A 20130-nucleotide genomic window follows, 5' to 3' on the forward strand; every position below is an offset into this window, starting at 1 on the left:
TAAACCACCGCATGTTTCATGGAGCATAAGCAATCCTAGCAAGCTTTGCCTGAATTCTCTGATGACACCCACAGCTGTCACCCAAGCCACACACCATCACACCTGATACTGATTCACTGCTTATTGACTGACTGAAACAGGGATGGGGTACTTGCTTTCCCTGCAGTATTCTATACACCCTAGTGGAATTCATTCCTTACCCAGGCAATTTCAAATGGGAAACTTCCCAGAACATTGTTTCTTTTCAGGTAACCATCATTTCCCAGGTGGCTGAGGTTGGGGATTTCAGAGCAAGGCCACAGAATGTGAGCTCTGGGTTATTTTTCACCACTTTGCCAGTCTTACTGTTTGTCCTCATCTTCCCTTGAAAAGCTTTGGCTAGAAACACATGCCAAAAGGCCAAAGGTCCTGCCGCCTGGCCATTTGCAACATTCAAACCAGTAAACCAGGGGCTTCCCTGGGGCCTGGTGACATCCTCTGGGAAGCAAGCCAGAGCACTTCAATAGTGCTCCCTCCTCAGCTGCTGCGGTAGTGTGAGACCTGGGCCAAATCCCAGGAAACAAGAGGCTGGCTCACTAACTGAGTCTCAGGGGCTTTAGGGCTACAGGACCTTCAAGGTCAGTGTGCTCTGATTGTCCATAAAGGACTCAAAGGCATGAGGATGCTCAGTGGCTGGGATACGGTCACATAGCAGTCGTGGAGCACAGACCCGCCAGGCCCTGGCCCTGCTTCCCAGTTTTCAGATTATTCGTTCTAATCATCAGTTCCCAGTGCTTGCACTAGAAGATTACAGGGACTATCTTCCACCTCTTACCTTTTGGATCCTGCTCTTTGACTTTTCAAGGAACAAGAAAAGTTAAACAGTATGTATTTGATTCTAATTTCAGATTAAGACAGTAGTTTTCAACTTGTGGGGTAAGACCCCTTGGGGTGGAACAACCCTGTCACGGGGCTTACATATCAGATATTCTACATATCAGATATTTACATTATGATTTGTAACAGTAGCAAAATTACACTTATGTAGTAACAAAAATAATTTATTGGGTCACCACAATAGGAGGAACTGTATTAAAGGGTCATAGCATTAGGAAGGTTTAGAACCACTGTGTTAAGAGGAACTGGAAAAAACAACACTCATAAATACTACTATTGTCTCCATACAGATGATGACACTGATACATGAAGCTTGAATACCTTGTGTCAGGTCTCACAACCTACACAGTAGTGCTGGGATTCTAAGTCAGGTAACTGTTGTTTATCAAATCATGTGCCCAACATTACACACCTAATACAGGACCTATCAGCGTTAGGATACTTGCTGTATCCAGAGCTTGTCTGACTGGAAGAGTTCCAACGTCTTACTTCTGAGGTTAAGTATCACAAGCGCTAACCAGGGTCAAATGGGAGGATTTTGTAAAGAGCATTCCCCAAAGGCAGAGTCTCCTAGGCATTGTAGAGATCCAGTCAAATGTCCAAATGGTCACAGAGAAAGATCCTAACAACAATGGGAAAGGATGGGAATGTTCCTTTCCCTAGTTGCCTGGTTTTCTGAGCCTCGTTTTCATTTATTTTTTAATCAGTAAAACTAAGAATTCAAATTAGTTCTCCAAGATCCTTGCCTCATTACCAAGTAATAAGTATGGAGCACTGCGCTTAGCCTTTTATGTAGAATCATCAATGCCTGACTTCCCTCTGTTGGCATGGAAAGGGCAGCACAGTTCTTGCTACAGGGTCTTAATGGAGAAAAAGCTCACAAGTTGGTCCTTTAAAAAAAACCCTCAAAATAATTATATATATTTATGAGGTGTTGCCGCGCCCTCTGTGCAGCCTGTATCCGAGAATGTGTTGAAAGTATCGGGATTGATGACACAGAGACCAGAAGGCTCCTCAAGAAGGCTCTCCACCGGGCGTTGGTGGCGCACACCTTTAAGCCCAGCACTCGGGAGGCAGAGGCAGGCGGATCTCTGTGAGTTCGAGACCAGCCTGGACTACCGAGCGAGTTCCAGGACAGCCTCCAAAACCACAGAGAAACCCTGTCTCGAAAAACCGAAAAAAAAAAAAAAAAAAAAAGAAGGCTCTCCTTTATTCCTACCCTGGCTGGTTATTATATACCCTGACACCAGAGGCAAGCAATGGGAGGGCTAGAAAGTGGTGGTCAGTCTTTGGAAAAGGTTGAGGTCAGGGTGTTTCCATGGGCCAGCCCTTTTCAGGAATTTATTGCCCCAGGCATTATATTGTTTTTAGTAAACATGTTTTTAGTAAACATTGTCTTACAGCTGCCTACTCCCAGGCTGATGGTGAAGTGGGTCTCTGGCCAAGGTCTGTTGTCCCCACAAGGTGTAATGTGATACTTGTAATACATGAGTATACAATGTTTATTGATTGGATTAAGATAATTAGCATATCTGTCAACTCAAACATTCATCACTTCTTTTTTTTTTTTTTTTTTTTTTTTTGGTTTTTCGAGACAGGGTTTCTCTGTATTGTTTCGGAGGCTATCGGTCCAGCCCGGCCTCGAACTCACAGAGATCCGCCTGCCTCTGCCTCCCGAGTGCTGGGATTAAAGGCGTGCGCCACCACCGCCCGGCCATTCATCACTTCTTAATGTTGGAAATATTCAAAATCCTTTCTTTTAGCTAATTTACAATAAATTATTGTAAATTATCTTTTCCCTACTGTGATTATAGAACATCAGAATGTTTTCCTCTTAAATAATACTATCCATTAGCTAAGTCTTCCCTCTGCCCTTTTCCCTCTCCTCCCCCGCCTCTGGTAGCCACTATTCTACTCTCATCTCCAACGAGATCAACTTTTTATGTTCCTCATATTAAAGCATGCAGTATTTGTCTTTCTATGCCTGCTGTGTTTCCCTTAACATAATGTCTTCCAGGCTTACTCATATCAACCAGTCTTTGACTATGTATTCAGATGACCCTTCTAGCCATCACAGAGTCTACAAGAAGGCCCGGAGTCTCATTCCTTCTCCAAGTCTCCGCTCATTTCAGATCATTCCAACTTACTAATTTCTCAGCCCCCAAAGACTTTATGACTTTGGGGCCAGAGACACATTCTCCCCAGTACCCCACATCTTTTTGTAGCAAGGTGCTATGCGCTTGGATGGAGAGGAGCCCCCTGATTCTACCCTAGCAATGTTCCTGCAGGATGAGATCACTTGAAGGACTAATAGCCTAATGGGCACCCCTCTTTCCTGTCCTGCTCAAGAGGTATCTGCCACAGATGTGATTCTAGTACATGGTGTCCCACCAGGGAGGGCAGAAGGGGAGGAGACCCAACAACATTTTGAGACCCTGGGCATTCCTTCCACTTCATCTTTTTAACAGCCCTGCCAGCTTTCAGAAGAGAAAAATAAGGTCAAAAATGGTTGGCTCAAGGTTCCATGACATCTGGTTGGCAAGACTAAGAGAAGAAGCCAATCTGACTCCAAGTCTGCCTCTTAACCATTAAGAAATATGATCTGGCACTCACCTATTCACATCCATCCACTTAGCCCTCCCCTAACCTCCAAATGGAAGTTTCCTCCCAGCCTAAAGAGGGCCTTGAATGCTTCTGTAAACTGCATTGAGGCAATTTGCCCTATCCATCAGTGCTTTGTAGGGTCTGCCCTCCCTTGTGTCTAAAACCCAACCTCAGGTGTGCCCTATGCCCTACTACTTGATTGTTTGCTGGAAGAGTGCTCTATAGCTTTCTTGCCCCAACCGAGCCCCTGTAGCCCCTATAGTCCCAGCATTTCGAGGCGGGAGGATCATGAGTTCCAGACCAGCTTGGAGTGCATAATGAGAACTTGTCTTAAACACCAAACAAGTGCCACAGCAAACTGCTTCAAGCAAAATAAACCAAACAAACCAAGTCCTGTTGTCTGTCTCATCCTCCTATAAACGGGGTGACTTTTGCAAGCCCAGAGGCGGGAATGCTCCAGTAGCCTTAGCAAGGTGGTGTGGGAGACCTCGCTGTTCCTGTAGTGAACCCCAATGTGTCCACCCCGGTAATGTTGGCTCTTGGCAGGACCAAGTGACCCAGTTTCTCCCCCGGGGAAGCTAGGCAGTGGGCTGCCAGAGTTTGGCATCTACGTGTCTCTTCTGCCCTCTGCTGGTTGCTAGGCAGGAGACTCTTCAAGGCTGGTAATCCCACGTGGGTCCACTGCGGGGAATTCACTCTCAGACCTGTAAATGTTTGCTGAGTTAACTGAATAAGTGGATTGTGTGCTGTTCTAGCGCTGGTGCCTGGAGCAGACAGAGACGGGACTGTAGCTATACAAGCTGGTTACATTCAGCCAAACCAGGTCTCAGTTCTCAGTCCACCTCATGCTTTGCTTTCCTCATTTGTACCGCCCCTCGAGCTCCTCCTCTTCCCTCCCTCGAGGCCTGGTGCCTGGTAAGGGAGAATGAGCCTTTCCCCAGCAAGGTCAGTAAGTTGCATTACCAGTTCTTCTGACCAGTCCCTAAAAATGATCTGAAGTTCCTCCTCGATTGCCTCTTTTCCTATCAGAGCAGCTGCTTCAATTTTCTGGCACTGTCTTCAAAGAATAGGCTCTCTTTTCATTTGATACTGAATCTGTCCCAGATGCATCTGCTGGAAGTCCTGGTTCTTGCCCACGTAGGTCATCACTCAGAAGTGTGACTGTCTGCCTTCCAGACGGCCTTTCAGAAGCTTGACTTCGGCTGTCCTATCTCTGAAACTTCCGTTTCCCAAACACATGTGCATCGCCCACTTTGGGACCTCTACTTTTGAGAGATTTGTCTTGATAAAGAGATCTTGAAACCAAAAGGTCTAGAAGACTCACAAAGGACCTTCTAATGTTAAAGATTCTGTAAGTCTGAAGGCCTTCCAAGGCAGCCTTGGGAGCTGTCTTGGTAACAGAACTGGAGAGGCTTTTAATTTCTGTGTATACTGTGTTTTCAATTTAGAATGCACACAACTCTTTCATAGGCTCTATCTCAAGGAGTAAAAGGTTTTTGTACTAATTTTAAGGACGAGGAAAGTGAGGCCACAGAGAAGAAAATAGTTCTTTTGTGATTGCGCAGGAGGGGAAATGCAGTGGCATTCACACTGAACCTTCCTCTCCCCAAACTCTGGATGTTCACTCCCAAAGCACCGCTGATCCTGCATCTTGAGAATGTGAAAGAACACATACAAAGCCAAAACAAAGCAGAGAAAAAGAATCAAGCATGTATGTGCTGTACTTTAACTTACTGTTCAAAACAGCTACACAAGGCATGGACCATTCTTCTTGTTCCCATTTAATTTTCCACAGATAGTAAATCAAAACTCCATTTAAAGGATGGGGAGATGGGCTGGCCAGTAAAGTGCTTGTGGTGCAAACATGAGAGCCTGAGTTCAGAGCTTCAAAGCCCAGGTAAAAGTCAGTCATTCGTAACTAGTAAGGGTAGTGTGGGGTGCGTGTTAGGGAGTAGATACTGGATGGATCTCTGGAGATCATTAGCCAGCCAGCCTAGGGGAATCAAGGAGCTCCAGTTTCTGTTTCCCATCTATAGCTATGAGAAGTCACTCTGACCATAAGAAACTTACGGAGAGAAGGGTTTGTTTGGCTTACACCTAAATGAATTCCCACAACACTACCTAGCCAATAGTCCACCACTGAGGAAAACAAGGCAGGAACAGGAAAAGCAGGACTGCATACTATAATTTGTAGCATTACATCTGACCAGAGAACTCCCTCACAGGCAAGGAAGTATAGCAGGAACCATTGGAGGATGAAGTTTACTAGTTTGCTAGTTCATAGGTTCATGTGTAGATTTCTTACACAGCCTAAGACTACCTTCTCAGGAAATGGTACCGTCCACAGTGGACTGGGCCCTCCTACATCAATTCATAGTCAAGACAATCTTAGGCATGCCCACAAGCTGAGCTGATCTAGAGAATTCCTCAGTCAAGGTCTTCCTTCTCAGGTAACCCTGGATTGTATTTAGTTAATAATCAAAACTAACTAGGGCAAAATAAGCTGGACAACTAATATTGATCTCTGGCTTCCACATGTACACACAAGTATCCATACCCACATAGATATGTATATTACATTAACACACATGCACAGGAATGCACACACAGAGAAACTCATTCGAGCATAAAACCCTATGCCTCTCAATTGCAGAGCTGACTCAAGTCAGCTTGCCTGAGTGTGTGCACACATCTTTGTGGATGTCTCCATTAGCCTTTCATTTGGTACTGTGAGGGAGCTAAAGGAGAGTTTCCTTGGGGAATAGGAGTGGGAGAATGTCCTTCAAAAACAGTCTGGAATAATCATCAAGGGGTAGTCCAGAGGCTGGTTCAAATCCTGGCCCTGCTGAGTGAGCCTGGACACACTCTTTAATCTCTCTTCTCAGTTTCATCTGTAAAAGGAAGGTACCAACTTCATTTCATTCTTTTGTGGCGTTGTTGATTGAGACAGAGATTTTGGGGTTTTTGTTATTTTTGTTTTGTTTTTTATCCCAATCTGGACATGAACTCCTGACCCACCTGGCCTCACACTCTAAGAATCACTGGCATGCACCACAGTGTCTGGATTTTTACTGTGACTTGAGTTAACATTGCTATACCCAGGGAGGTAAATATTATTCTATCTTTGGCCTTTTGAGATAACAGTGACAAACTCTGGAGAGTTAGGTAAGGTGGTGGCCATCCTATGGAGGCATACGGGAGAAACCTAATATTCAGATGAAGATGGGGATAAGAGTTGGGGTTGGAGAGAGAGGAACTAAGTATTGCAGGGTCTCAATGACTTGCAGTGGAACCTGGCCTTTGTGTAAAGTCAGTTTCTTGGAATTAGAAGGATTTTTTTCTGGAGCATATAATGCAACCAGGCAGGCATTTCACCAGAGGCATCAAAAGACCAGGAATTCTCTGCTTCCCAAGAGGTCACATTGCACTGAATGAATAACATTTGGGGGTGGGAAGTGGGAAGGCTCTCTGTGGCCTCTTGAGGAAAGTGTACAGCAGAGATATTAAGACCTAGACGCCATCATACTTGGCTTTCATTTGGTTTCCTATCCTGTTCTCAGGGACAACATAAATCTGTAGCAGATCTGACTGATTCCAAGCTGATAGCACTCTGATAAGAATAGCCAAGACATATGGGGAGTTCCTGCACACCAGATCTAGTTCTGAAGTTTCGGGTTGACTCATTTGATTTTTTACCATTGCTTTGGCCATGGGAAAATGAACACATCAAGGTTTCAACACTTCACCACCAGGCAGCAAGTGTTGAACCAATCCAACTCCACGCCTGGTATTCTTATCCGTGATGGAATCTTGGACATTGGTCTTAGCTCAAAAATTATTAAATTTGTGCATTTAAAATCTTTATCTGAAAATTTAACTGGATATATAGTTTCAGAAAAGCAGATTTATTTTATACCTTGTGACAATATTTTACCATCATGACCAAAGGTTGCCATTTATGGTATTCTTTTTACTTCTCCTGCAGCTACTGGGGGCTTGTTCTATGCTACATATTGTGACACAGACATATTGTGTGAGGTCCTGGAATGCTACACAGGGAGACACAGGCTCAGATGTTGTCCCCAGGGAACTCTACAACCTGGTGAGGCTGAGAGATACTGCACATGTGAAGCAAGTGCTGTGAAGGAAACCTTCAAAATGCTCTAGGAGTGCATGGTGGGGATGCACTGGAAGAGTACATCTAGAATAGTGGGGAGTAAGGAATGCACTGGAAGAGTACCTCTCCCTTTCCTGAGAGAACACCAAAGCACCTCTGAGTTAGTACAAACAATGAACATAGACTCATTTCACTCAGAGGATTAGGACTTACTTCTGAATCCTGGATGAAGCTCAGAGGTAGCAGGCACAGAAAAGCCCCACCAAGGGGCTGGGACTCAGTGGTGGCATGTGACTAGCATGCGCAAGGCTCTCTGTTCAATCTTCAATACTAGAGTTAAAAAAAAGAAACAGAAAAATTTTGCCAAGAAACTTCTGAGTACCTGCTAAAGAGGGTAAAAATGCTCTCCCAGATAACTGACACAAAGGATATCCTCATTGAGGACCTTATCCTTCCTGGCTTTCCTTTATAGCAGTAAGATGCCCTACATGCTATGGTGTGCTTTAGCTTATAACAAATAGCCATTAGGAAGCCTGCTTTCTGGACCCAGACTGATACTTGGGGGTAATTTACTTAATCCCTGTGTCTCAGTGTCTACTCTGTAAAATGGTTTAACAACAAAAGCTGCTTCCAGGGCTAAAGTAAGATGTAATTGAGAGAACATACAAATTTAAGATTATGCTGGACACACCGTTAAGTATTCAGTTGGTGTTGAACAGCACAGCTTACAGCTTTTACTATAAGTAATGCTATTGAGATGAATGTGGATTTAACTCCAGAAGTAACATGGGGGAAGGGGTGGCTGTGTATCTCAGTAGTGGAATACTTGACTGGTATATGTGAGGCCCTAGGTTCAAAATCTTGTATTGAAATATACATATGTGTGCATTCAGTTTTTTAAGCAAACCATTGTTTACATGATCCCCCAACTTTCTTTCCTTGCTTGCTTCCTTTCCTATATATTTACATGTGCATCCATTCCCTGCTTATTTACATTATCTAATTCTATAAGCCTTCAGGGAGAAAGGTCACAGATATGAAATTTCTTGGTGTTTCTTACATGGAAAGAGAAATGGAATCAATATGGAAATTGAATTCTGTTCAGCATTCCCAATGGTTATTTATAAAATTTGCCCAGAGGGAGAAACAGAACTCTAAATATAAAAACCACGTAAAATTTTCCATTTAGGGAGCTCCAGAGTGCTTTATTTCTAATGTGTTATTATGATGATGGAGGCTATTATTAAATTTCAGACACTGTGGAGTGGCAAGAGATATTCCTTGGGACCCAAAGGAGGACAGCTCCCCATGAATGTCAATCTGTGGCAGTTCAAGCAGTTCAAGAATCCCTTGCCTCTCTCCCAAACAATAATGTATCTATAAAGAAAAAGATAATCCTTTGGCAGGTACAGCCTGGAGTGCCCTATGTGTAAGACCTGTATTCAGAGGACAGGGAAAGAGGTTCTGCTCCTACAGGCCCAATAGAACACACTATCTTTTATCATTCCCTCTCTCCATAATGGATGGAATGTTTCCCTTCTGGGCAAAAATAATACTCACCATAATTATACTTGGCATTTGGGCAACACATTATAGCCACTAATTAGTTAAACATGCACAGCAACCCGTTAGACCACAAAGGATCCTGGCTAGGTGCTGGAAAAGGAAAGATGGAGTCAGATCTCAGGAACAGTTCAAATATGATGGACTTCCAAGCCCCACCCTTATCTTGGTCTTGCACATATCCTAAACCCTCATTATAAATATATGTGTCCATCCTCCTGTGTGGGGACACCAGACCTTGAGCAGAGACCCACTTCCCCTTCGGCCTGGGAGTAGGCAGCTGTAAGACAATGTTTACTAAAAACATGCTTACTAAAAACAATACAATGCCCGGGGCAATAAGTTCCTGGAAAATGCCTGCCCACGGAAACTGCCCTAACCTCGACCTTGTCCAAAGACTAACCACCTCTTCTGACACGCCCAGATCAGTTTCTGGTGTCAGGGCAGAACCAGCCAGGGTAGAGGAGAGAGCAGAAGCTTTTCTGGAGGGAGCCTTTCTTAGGAAGTTTTCTTGAACCTTTTTGGAGCCTGCTTAAAGTTTTCTTTACATCGTTGAACGAGTCTCTGTGTTGTCAATCCCCGACACCCTCCGCAGCACGTTCTCGGACACAGGCTGCGCAGCAGACGCGACACTCCTGGAATGACTATCATGAGGAAATAGCTCATAACCTAGCTTGAAATGGGAAGAAAGCAAGATGATATCCATTAAAAAAGAATCAAAGGGTAGGGATGGGCTGGATTGGTGAGATGATCAAGCAGGTAAAGGTGTTTGCTACACAAGACCACTCGATTTGATCTCTGGAACCAATTGTGGAAGGAAAGAACTGATTCCTGAAAGTTGTCTTCTCACATTCACACATATGCTATGGGACTTGTGCTCACACACATCACTCATGGATGCATACATACACACCCAACAACTACTACCACTAGTAGTAACATAGTGATAAAATCAGAGAGGAGGTCAAAGCAGAGAGACTGAATGGAGTTTGCTGAAGATTGGCTGAAGGGAGGACTTGTGGCTCTGACTTCTGAGAGTGGACAGTTAGCCATCATCCTCCATGTACGACCTCCTCAACTACACAGAGCTACAGCATCCAACAAGCTCATGCTCTTTTCCACAGTGGACAAGCTCAAGGTTGAAAAAAGCACAAACACAAAGACTCAGCTATCTTGGTCTTCTCATCTTGGGACAACTCTGAAGGGGTGGGTGTTCTACCCTGAGAGCCCCCCAAGGGACAGGCTGAGTTTGTGACTGGGTCTATATTGCACCTTCATCTTTAATTCTGGATTCTAGTTCTTTTCCTTTTCTTCTGCAGGTGTCCATCTCAAAGTTACTCCTTAAGAAACATGGTGTTTACTCTGTTTCAGAGCTCACTTCCCAGGAGACCCAATAGTGGAATGTTAGAGGAACAGACTTCCATTAGGAATGGTCCAGAGGTAGGAAAGTGAGATGCAGGATTTGGGGATGACCGCATAAATAGGAGTGTGAAAAATGAGTTAGGAGCAAAGGAAAAGCAGATGCAAAATGATCACTGGGGAGGCTAAGAGGCAAGAAAGAGCTGTACCAGGGTGATGGCAACAAATGAAGTGATGCTATGAGCCCATATAAGAATAAAAATGTAAAGTTCACATATTACTTTTAGAAACATAAAGTCAAAGATAAAAGTTCTTTGTCTAGTTTGTCAAGTTACTACATTTCCAAATAGTAAGAGTACTGGGAATACGTGTTGTTATGATAAATTGTATTTTAGAATTAAACTTGAATTGAGAAGACATCCAAGGGGAGACATCTTGTAGGCAGTTGTATATAAAAAAAAAACTGAAAAGGAGATAAGAGGTCAGATGGGAAGAGGTCACCTGGGAACTGTGTTAGATTGTGTTTCCCAGAGATGGGCCAAAAACGTCCGTGGTGATGCAACATTCCGAAAATATCTCTTACATTCCAACAGACTGGAAATTTTGCTGGACCACATCGCAAGATTTCATAATACATCTTGAGGTCACAGTAACATTTAAGACTGCTAACCTCAAACTGTTTAACCTGCCCTTAAGATAACAATATAACAATCCACCTTACTTGCCTTGGATTCCCCATGTAGACAACTTTTGCAACCTGAGCAAATGCATAGCTGTGATCTTAAGATATGTACTCTTCTGTGCCCCTGACCCAGATAATGTATGTGTATCATTTGCTGAAAGTAACAAATAGGAAGTTGAAAGCAACTTTCTAATTCTACCATAAAGGTAGAAAACACTCTTAAATCTACCATAAAGATTGAGAGAAACTGCCGGGCGTTGGTGGCTCACGCCTTTAATCCCAGCACTCTGGAGGCAGAGGCAGGCGGATCTCTGTGAGTTCGAGACCAGCCTGCACTACCAAGCGAGTTCCAGGACAGCCTCCAAAGCCACAGAGAAACCCTGTCTCGAAAAAAAACAAAAAACAAAAAAACAAAAAAAAAAAAGATTGAGAGAAACCATTTATGGGTATATGTTGATAAACAATGATGTTTGTTATCATGTTATTTGGGATCTTTGGAGCCAGTGACGATTTCTGTGAAGTACTTACTCCATTCCTATCCCACATGATGCTTTCTATGATGTTCAATAAATCCTTTTTTAGGAACAGACAGACACAGGGACAGGGAAAGGCTTCAGGCAGGCACAGATTCAGACTCATACAACAGACAGAGGATGGAAGATACAGAGACTGTGAAGTAGAGAATTCACATATGGACTCACTCTTGGTTAAACAATTCCTAAGGGAAGGGCTTTTATTTCTTTCCCTAATGTAGCACCAAAGTATTATTGGTATCTCAGAGGTAATCACTAATGCGTTATAATCTGCACCAATGGCTACCATCTCACATTCTCCTCTATAGTGTGAGTTGACTGTCGCCCATCAAGAAGTGGAGTTTCATTCCTATCCTGCTGGATCTCACAGGACTATGACTGCTTCCTCCAAGAAACTGCATACAAGAGACATTGTGTGATTTCTGAGTGTAGGCCAGAAAAGTGGAGCAACTTCTAGTGCCCTTGGAATGAATCCAGAAGCCAAGTAAGAAGTCTCCGTATCCTCAAATGACTGTGCTGACGAGGTTCTGTATATGAGACAACAGCTGGTATTGACAACCATGAGAGAACCATCTTCGACATTCTGCCCAGAGGAATAAGATAAAGAAAGCCCCAGCCAACAACTGTCCTCAATGACATGGAAGAACTCAGTGTGAAGTACCTGTCCTTCTCAAACTCCTCATCCTCAGACAGGGTAGCTAGTTATGTAGCACTGGCAAGGGGAAGAGACTCATCAGCAGGAAAAGAGTAGGATCTCATCACTGTGCCTGTACGGTAACTTCCTATCTTCCTACCTTGCTTTAACGCCCCCCCCCCCCATTTACCCTATCCTATTACCTCCTACTTCCCACTTAGTTGCCAGGGGTTGTTTGTTCTTCAGCAGTTCTCAGCTAGTGTGATTGCATCATTCCCTTCTTGAAAAATCTATGGTTCCAAGTGGTCTGCAGAGGGCCTCAAATTTCAGTATGTGTTATATCGCGGATGCTTAATTTTATGTGGCAACTTTGTTGGGCCACAGGCTATCTAGTCATTGGTCAAATGTTATTTGGGATCTATTTTTTTTAAGATGACACTAGTATTTGAACTTTTCCTTGAAAAAAGTTCAAGTATTAATTCAATTTTTTAAAGGTGACATTAAGATTTGAACTAATTACCAAGTAAAGCAGCCCAGTATATGTATGGATAGGGAGGGGTCAAATCAACAACAGATCTGAGTAGAATAGAAAGGCTAAAAAGAGGGTGTTCCTGCCTAAGTGCTTCAGATACACATAAGCTCTTCCCTGCCTTCAGACTCAAGACTAATCTTTGTTGGTCTTAAATCTGACAGCTTTCCACCCTACAATTTACACCGCCAGAAAGGCTGAGAAACAGTGAGGACTTTAAGAGAGACATGCATGGTCCCTCGAAGAAGGGGAAGGGGACAGGATCTCCTGAGCAGATTGGGAGCATGGAGGGGAGGGGAGAGGGAGCTGGGAGAAAGAGAGGGGGAGAAGAGGAGGGGAGAGGAAGAAATGGGGGAGCAGAAAGGTCGAGTCGTGGGAAGAATAGTGAGTAGCATGAGAGATACCATAATAGAGGGAGTCACTATAGGTTTGAGTAGAGATCTGGCAGTAGGGAGATTTCCAGAGATCTACAAGGATGACACCAACTGACAATCTAAGCAATAGTGGAGAGGCTACTTAATTGTCCTTCCCCTACAATGAGATTTATGACTACCCTTATATGCCATCCTAGAGCCTTTATCCAGTGGCTGATGGAAGTAGAAGCAGACACCCACAGCTAAACACTGAGCTGAACTCCTGGAAACCAGTTGCAGAGAGGGAGGAGTGATGAGCAAAGGGGTCAAGACCGGGCTGGTGAAACTCTCAGAAACAGCTGACCTGAACAAGGAGGAGCTCATGGACTCCAGACTGATGGCTGGGAGGCCAGCATGGGACTGATCCAGATCCCCTGAACGTGGATGTCAGTGAGGAGGCCTTGGCAACTGATGAGGGGCCTCTGGTAGTAGATCAGTATTTATGCCTGGTGTACAAATGGACTTTGGGAGCCCATTCCATGTGGAGGGATGCTCTCTCAGCCTAAGCCCTGCCCCAGATCCCTTTTGGGGATCCCCATGGAGTGCCTCACCCTCCCTGGGGAGTAGAGAGGGTGGAGTGGGGGTTTGGTGGGGGCAGGGGAGGAGGGAAGGGAGAGGGAGCTGGGATTGACATGTGAAGCAGGCTTGTTTCTAATTTAAATAAAAATAAATAGATAAATAAAAATTAAAATAAAAAATCTGACAGCTTTCAGTGTAACACATCCTTGGCTTCTTGTACCTCAAGCTTGCTTACTGTAGATCTTGGGACCTCTCAACTACCATAACTATGCCAACCAGGCTTTTTTGGTTTTGATGGAATTTGGCAATGTAGCCCAGGCTGAACTCTAACTCATGACCCTCCTGCCTCACCCCTCTATGTAAATGAAGTTAGAAACATGCTTTATCAAATTTTCCTGAACAAATTCTATATAATAAATAATACATATGTATTGTATAATAAATAGCACATAAATTATGTGTATGTCATATGAATGCCATAATAAACTATATACATGGTATTTTTTGAGAAGTTTTTTTTATTGAAGTAATATGAAGCAAATATTCCAAAAAGAAGAGTAGGCTTCTGCTGTAGGTGTCAATATTTCTATGAAGATTTATGAGGTGGGTGGCATACTCACAGAGCAAGGTGACTCTTTCCCCCTCCTAAATCATGAAGGACAAGGTCTCCCTTGCCATGTCCTGTAGAGAGGCCTACAAAAAGGAAGGTGAACGAAACAAGTACTGAAGCTGAAGTTTTTGAGGATCCAGACCCTTTTTAGTGCATATGTGTGTAAAAATGTTCTCGTACCTTAGATTTTGATGTAGTGAGAAAAATTTATCAGAGGCCTAACTTAACTACAATGTGGCACACTGACCATCAGGAGGCAGCTCCCAAGATACAACTGCACTTTTCTTGGTTACCTCATATCTTGTTGCTTTTTTTTTTTTTTTTTTTGTTTTGGTTTTCCGAGACAGGGTTTCTCTGTGGCTTTGGAGGCTGTCCTGGAACTCGCTTGGTAGTCTAGGCTGGTCTCGAACTCACAGAGATCCGCCTGCCTCTGCCTCCCGAGTGCTGGGATTAAAGGCGTGCGCCACCAACGCCCGGCTATCTTGTTGCTTTTTGAGACTGCTCTGGATCCTGTAGTGAACCTCTCATGACTATTAAGACATTCTCTTATTTTTGAACTTTCTTTTTATTTATTCTTTATGTCTTTCATATTCATATTATGCATCTCCATCTCATTCATTTCCCTGTCCCTTCAGATCTACCCTCTGTCCTTGCAACCTGCCCCCAAATTAAATAAAATAGAATTTAAGAGAAAAAAAAGAAAAAAACATGGAAACATCAATCTCATCTTGGAAGCTGTAGCATGACACAGTGAGTCACACAGTAAAACTTTTTATCTATATATTTTTACTTGCAAATGTTCATTGCTAAGAGTCATTGGTCTGATTTGAGGCCTCTGATTTCTGCTACACGATCAATACTGGGACCTCACTGGAACTCCTCTTGGGCATCCTGCTGTTGTTCTGTGTTGTGGAGATCCTATGGCTTTGTGTCTGCAGTACTGGTTCCTTCATGTGCTCCAGCAGATTACAGATGCAGTGGATGTTGGGGTGGGCCAGCATGTAACCCTGGTTCTGGGCCTGGGTAGTCGCAGAGTTGATCAGCCGCCAGCTCTCTCCTGTCCTACCACCAGGGTGAGCTCTCCTGCATTACCCTGGCTAGTTCACCATGTACAGCAAGGGGCGGGGCCAATTCTCCTGCTCTCATGTCCTCAGGGTTGGCTCTCCCACGCCCTATACCTTCAGGTCCTGCTCTTCTGGGTTGCCTAGGCCTGGTGTAGGGACATCAGCTGTGCTACAGTTGTTGAGGGTCAGGGTCAGCTTTCCCACCTGCTTCAGGCATTACCATACATGATGTTTTCTTATTGGTTCTAATTTCTCTGAGCCTCGAGACTACAGGGGCTGGGCTTAGGAATTTTTTTTTTTAAACAAGGTCCCAAGAGATTTTTATTCTATCAAGGGTGGCAAACTTTAGCCTATAAAATCCATTACTTTACAACCCAGCAATTCTTTTTTTTTCCTTTAAAAAGCTTTATATTATTTTATAAACTATTATTTTTTTTAACCTTTCAAAAATTACATTAATGTTTAACATGCATTCAAATAACTTTCTTTTTTTTTCCAGTTTAAATTTAGATAAGAAACGAGGTTGCTTCACAAGTCAGTTCCAGGTCCCTCTCCCATTCCTTCCCCTCCTCCCGTGCCCTCCCCCCAACCCCCCCCCCCCGTTATCCCCTCATTCCCCCAGGGAGGGTGAGGCCCTCCATGGGGGTGTCCATAGTCTGTCATTTCATATAGGGCAGGGCCTAGACCCTTCCCCAAGAGTTCAGGGTGAGAGTGCACCTCACATTGTTCTATGGGAGTCCAAAGTCCGTGTGTATACTTGGGATGGGTACTGATCTGCTGCCCAAGGCTCAATAGGTTCCCTAGGCCTCCTCACTGACACCCAAATTCAGGGGTTATTGATCAGTCCCATGCTGGATTCCCAGGCTGATGCCTGGGCAACCCAGCAATTCTTAATTCTCAGTTTTGTTAAAGATAAAACTCTCACCATCAGCCTTAAGAGGACATTGGCTTTGCCAAAGACTTTGCAGTGTATATATTGATCTATCAGCTATCCTATTTGAGTTTGTTTCTATATCTTGTATTATGAAAATAATGTTATTATCATTAACTTATAAATGCATTACATTGGATTTATAAATTAATGTTTGTGATAAAGCTTTAATATGTATTTGAACAGACCTTACAAGTGGTAATGTGGGAACACCAGACCTTGAGCAGAGACCCACTTCCCCTTCTGCCTGGGAGTAGGCAGCTGTAAGACAATGTTTACTAAAAACATGTTTACTAAAAACAATACAATGCCTGGGGGCATTAAGTTCCTGGAAAAGGCCTGCCCACAGAAACCACCCTGACCTCGACCTTGTCCAAAGACTAACCACCTCTTCTGACACGCCCAGATCAGTTTCTGGGGTCAGAGCAGAACCAGCCAGGGGAGAGGAGAGAGCAGAAGCTTCTCTGGTGGGAGCCTTTCTTAGGAAGTTTTCTTGAACCTTTTTGGAGCCTGCTTAAAGTTTTCTTTACATCGTTGAACGAGTCTCTGTGTTGTCAATCCCCGACACCCTCCGCACGTTCTCGGACACAGGCCGCGCAGCAGACGCGACATGGTAATAACAGAATAATGCAATTTTCTGATAAACAGTATCTTCATCACCACCCCTTCACTCCTGATACACTACCCCTTGGGTTGGAAGTTACTACTTACCCAGCAAGGTCTTCCCGATGACCCTCTTTGTGTTACTCTCTTTGCCTAGAAGGATTTCTGTTTCTGTAATAAATATTTATATGGCACATGGCAGGCATAACGTTTAGAATGGTGTCCCCTGTGGAAAGTAATTGCTTCCTTTTCAGAGGGCCCCAGGCGCTGAGTTCCACCCTCTCATCACCTCTCCACTCCATGACACAGTTAGCCATCTCCCTCACCAGGAGGAGCAGTGTCTCATGCCAGAGACCGCAGCTTGTTCATCGCTTTATCCCAGTCTCTGGCACCCTGCCCAAAAGCCAGTAGGAACTCAATTAATGTTGATGAATGAGTTAATAAACGAATGATGATAGCCTAGTGTCTGGAACATCAGAGGTGGCCAATAAATATTGGTTAAAATAAAATTAAATTGAAAGTGCAGGTCAAAAACAAGGACAGAGAGAAGCAAGGAGGAGGTTGTTGAGCACTGTCAAAAAGATACCAAAGATCAAAGAAAGGGGGAAAGGAAAACACCGAATTTGCTAGAAAGGAAGTTAATGGGGCCTGGAGAGATAGCTTAGCCATTAAGAGTACTTGTTGCTCTTGCAGAGATTTGTTTCCTAGCATCTATATGGTGCTCATGACTATCTGTAACTCCAGTTAAAGGCATCTGTCGCCCTTGTCTGATAAAATAAATCTTTTTAAAAAAGAAGTCAATGTTAAAATCTAAAATAAATAGCATTTGACAATGCTTATCACAAAACCAAGAACAGCATTTACTTACTCATGATGTGTTCAAGGCAACTCTTAAAGTTCTTATCTTTAGATTTACTTTATGTGTATTTTGTTTTATGTGCCTACATGTATATAAATGTTTACTTAGTGCCCACAGAGATCAGAAGAGGATATGGGATCCCATGGAAATGGGGTTGCTAACAGTTATAAGCTGACATGTGGGTGTTAGGAACCAAATCTGGGTCCTCTGCAAGAGCATCAAGTTCTCTTAGTCACTGAGTGATCTCTCCAGTCCCATAACTCTTCAAATCTAGCTATCGGGTGAGCTGTGGGAAGAAGGAAAGATGGTTTAGTTGGTAGATGTGCTTGCTGCCAGGCCTGAAAACCTGAGTTTAATCTTGGTAGAAGAGAACTGAATCCTGCAAGTTATTCCCATCTACACCACACACACACACACACACACACACACACACACACACACACTTTTTAAAATGTAATAAAATCTAGTTACTGGGTAAATGCCTTTGAACCCTGTATGTGTGTTATGCCACAGTCTTTACTACCTAGTTAAAATACCCACACACCAACTACTAAAGTTTAAAGGGCTTAAACATCTCTCACTCATACCTTAATAGCAGGTTTAACTGCATGATTTTCTTCTTATGAAAAGACTGGGACCATTAGCGAAGGGGTTATCATCATTGCTACCTTCTCCTTCTATTCATTCACAGAGCAAGTATTTAGTGAGCAGCACAGTGTGCTGCCTATTCTTCAGTCAATATTTCAGGATCCATTTAAAAAGCTTGCTTTTAAGAATCTTACTCCTATAGTTAGTTGCCTAGATTCCCAGGGCAGCTGAATTGAGAACTTCCTCTAAGGAGTCATTTAGAACTCTTGCCACCACTTGCTGCTTCCAGATACAATATGAATATAGACATCCAGGTTATCTCCTGGGGATAGATCTGTTGTCCAGCACACACCCTAGGGAACCCTGGTTTACACCCTACAACCAAATGAATTCAGAGTTTCCTTACTGCAGGATTTTCTGGGTCTTATATGCAAAACTGCATGAGGATGGGGAAGAGATTTGGATGAAAATGATCTAAAATGCTTTCTAAATTCATTTAACTTTTTCTTGGGTTTATCTTGTAGGATATTGGGAGATACTGAGATACTGTCATCGGCCATATATATCCATTCACTCAACAGAAATGTTCATGTACCAATGATGTGCCTGGTAGTGTGCTGTGGGTACAATGACAACTAACTGGATGTGTAGATCTCGTCTCATGAAGTCTTGTGGGAGAGAGACAGGAATTAAACACACTAAATGGCAAGGCAAATAATCACAGCACACATATTGTGGCAGTTGCAGTGAAAGAAAGACACATAGCCAAATGAGAGCCTGTAGACCAGGCTTTAGTCTGGTCACAGAAGGCTTCTCTGGGGAGGTAACCTGGAGTTGATACCTGAAGTATATGTGTAAGAGTCCCCCTTACGGTGAGGGTGAAGAATACATGACCTGAAATGGGAACACTATGTGGGATAGGAAGCAGGTCAGCGGGGTAGATAGAGAACATCATGAGGCTAGAGTGGTCACAGGGGTCACACTGCACAGGGAGGGGCTTGTGGGAAAGGGCCTTATACTGAAAATTCAGATTTTTCTCTGAAAATCTACAGAAGTCACTAGATTTGTGTTTCAGAAAGATCATTCAAACTGCTACATCAAGAACCGATTAACATGCCAGGCAGTGGTGGCACATGCCTTTAGTCCCAGCCCTCGGGAGGCAGAGGCAGTCAGATTTCTGTGAGTTCAAGAACAGTCTGGTCTACAAGATCGAGTTCCAGGACAGCCTCCAAAGCTACAGAGAAACCCTGTCTCAAAAGTGGTTCATTGAACAAAAAAGGACTGTATTAAGAGAGATGCTAAAAAGAACTCACTCATGTATCTAGATAAAGTCCCTTGTTGAAAAAGCAGCCAAGGCTACACAGAAATAGTAACTTTGTGCTAATTCACAGATACTCAACTACTTCACCAGAAATCTGTGTTCTTGAACTCTCTCAGGTCATCTAAACAAAGCACTGTGCAGAAACATTTGCCCCAGACCCTTTTGATCCAAACAGAGCTTCTGGACTGTCTAGCTATGCTCTCTAGGCCCAACCTTTACCTATGTGACTGAAAGTTTGTTTATTGGTCTGGGAATTTCAAAGCTTGGAGGGATCATAGGAGTACCATCAACATCTAGCTCTCATTATCATTTTGCCATGAACACT

The 20130-nt window shown here is 43.5% G+C and overlaps 1 protein-coding gene and 1 long non-coding RNA gene across 2 annotated transcripts in view; one reads left to right on the plus strand and one right to left on the minus strand.

Annotated features, from left to right (window-relative positions):
• The window catches only part of Kcnc4 (potassium voltage-gated channel subfamily C member 4), a 109826-nt gene extending 96644 nt beyond the window's left edge, over positions 1-13182 (plus strand). The window contains exon 4 of the mRNA XM_040752075.1: positions 12043-13182. Within this exon, the coding sequence (XP_040608009.1) occupies positions 12043-12047 (5 nt within the window). The 3' untranslated portion in view covers positions 12048-13182. The remainder of the gene's footprint in view (positions 1-12042) is intronic.
• On the minus strand, positions 3786-9415 carry LOC121142361. The gene is made up of 3 exons (XR_005879363.1): positions 9158-9415; positions 7811-7927; positions 3786-5130 (listed from the first exon to the last, which is right to left on the minus strand). It is a non-coding gene; the product is annotated as an uncharacterized LOC121142361 (long non-coding RNA).
• Positions 13183-20130: the final 6948 nt, after the last annotated feature.

The sequence above is a fragment of the Mesocricetus auratus genome, unplaced genomic scaffold (assembly GCF_017639785.1).
Source record: "Mesocricetus auratus isolate SY011 unplaced genomic scaffold, BCM_Maur_2.0 Super-Scaffold_100009, whole genome shotgun sequence".
Taxonomy (NCBI): domain Eukaryota; kingdom Metazoa; phylum Chordata; class Mammalia; order Rodentia; family Cricetidae; genus Mesocricetus; species Mesocricetus auratus.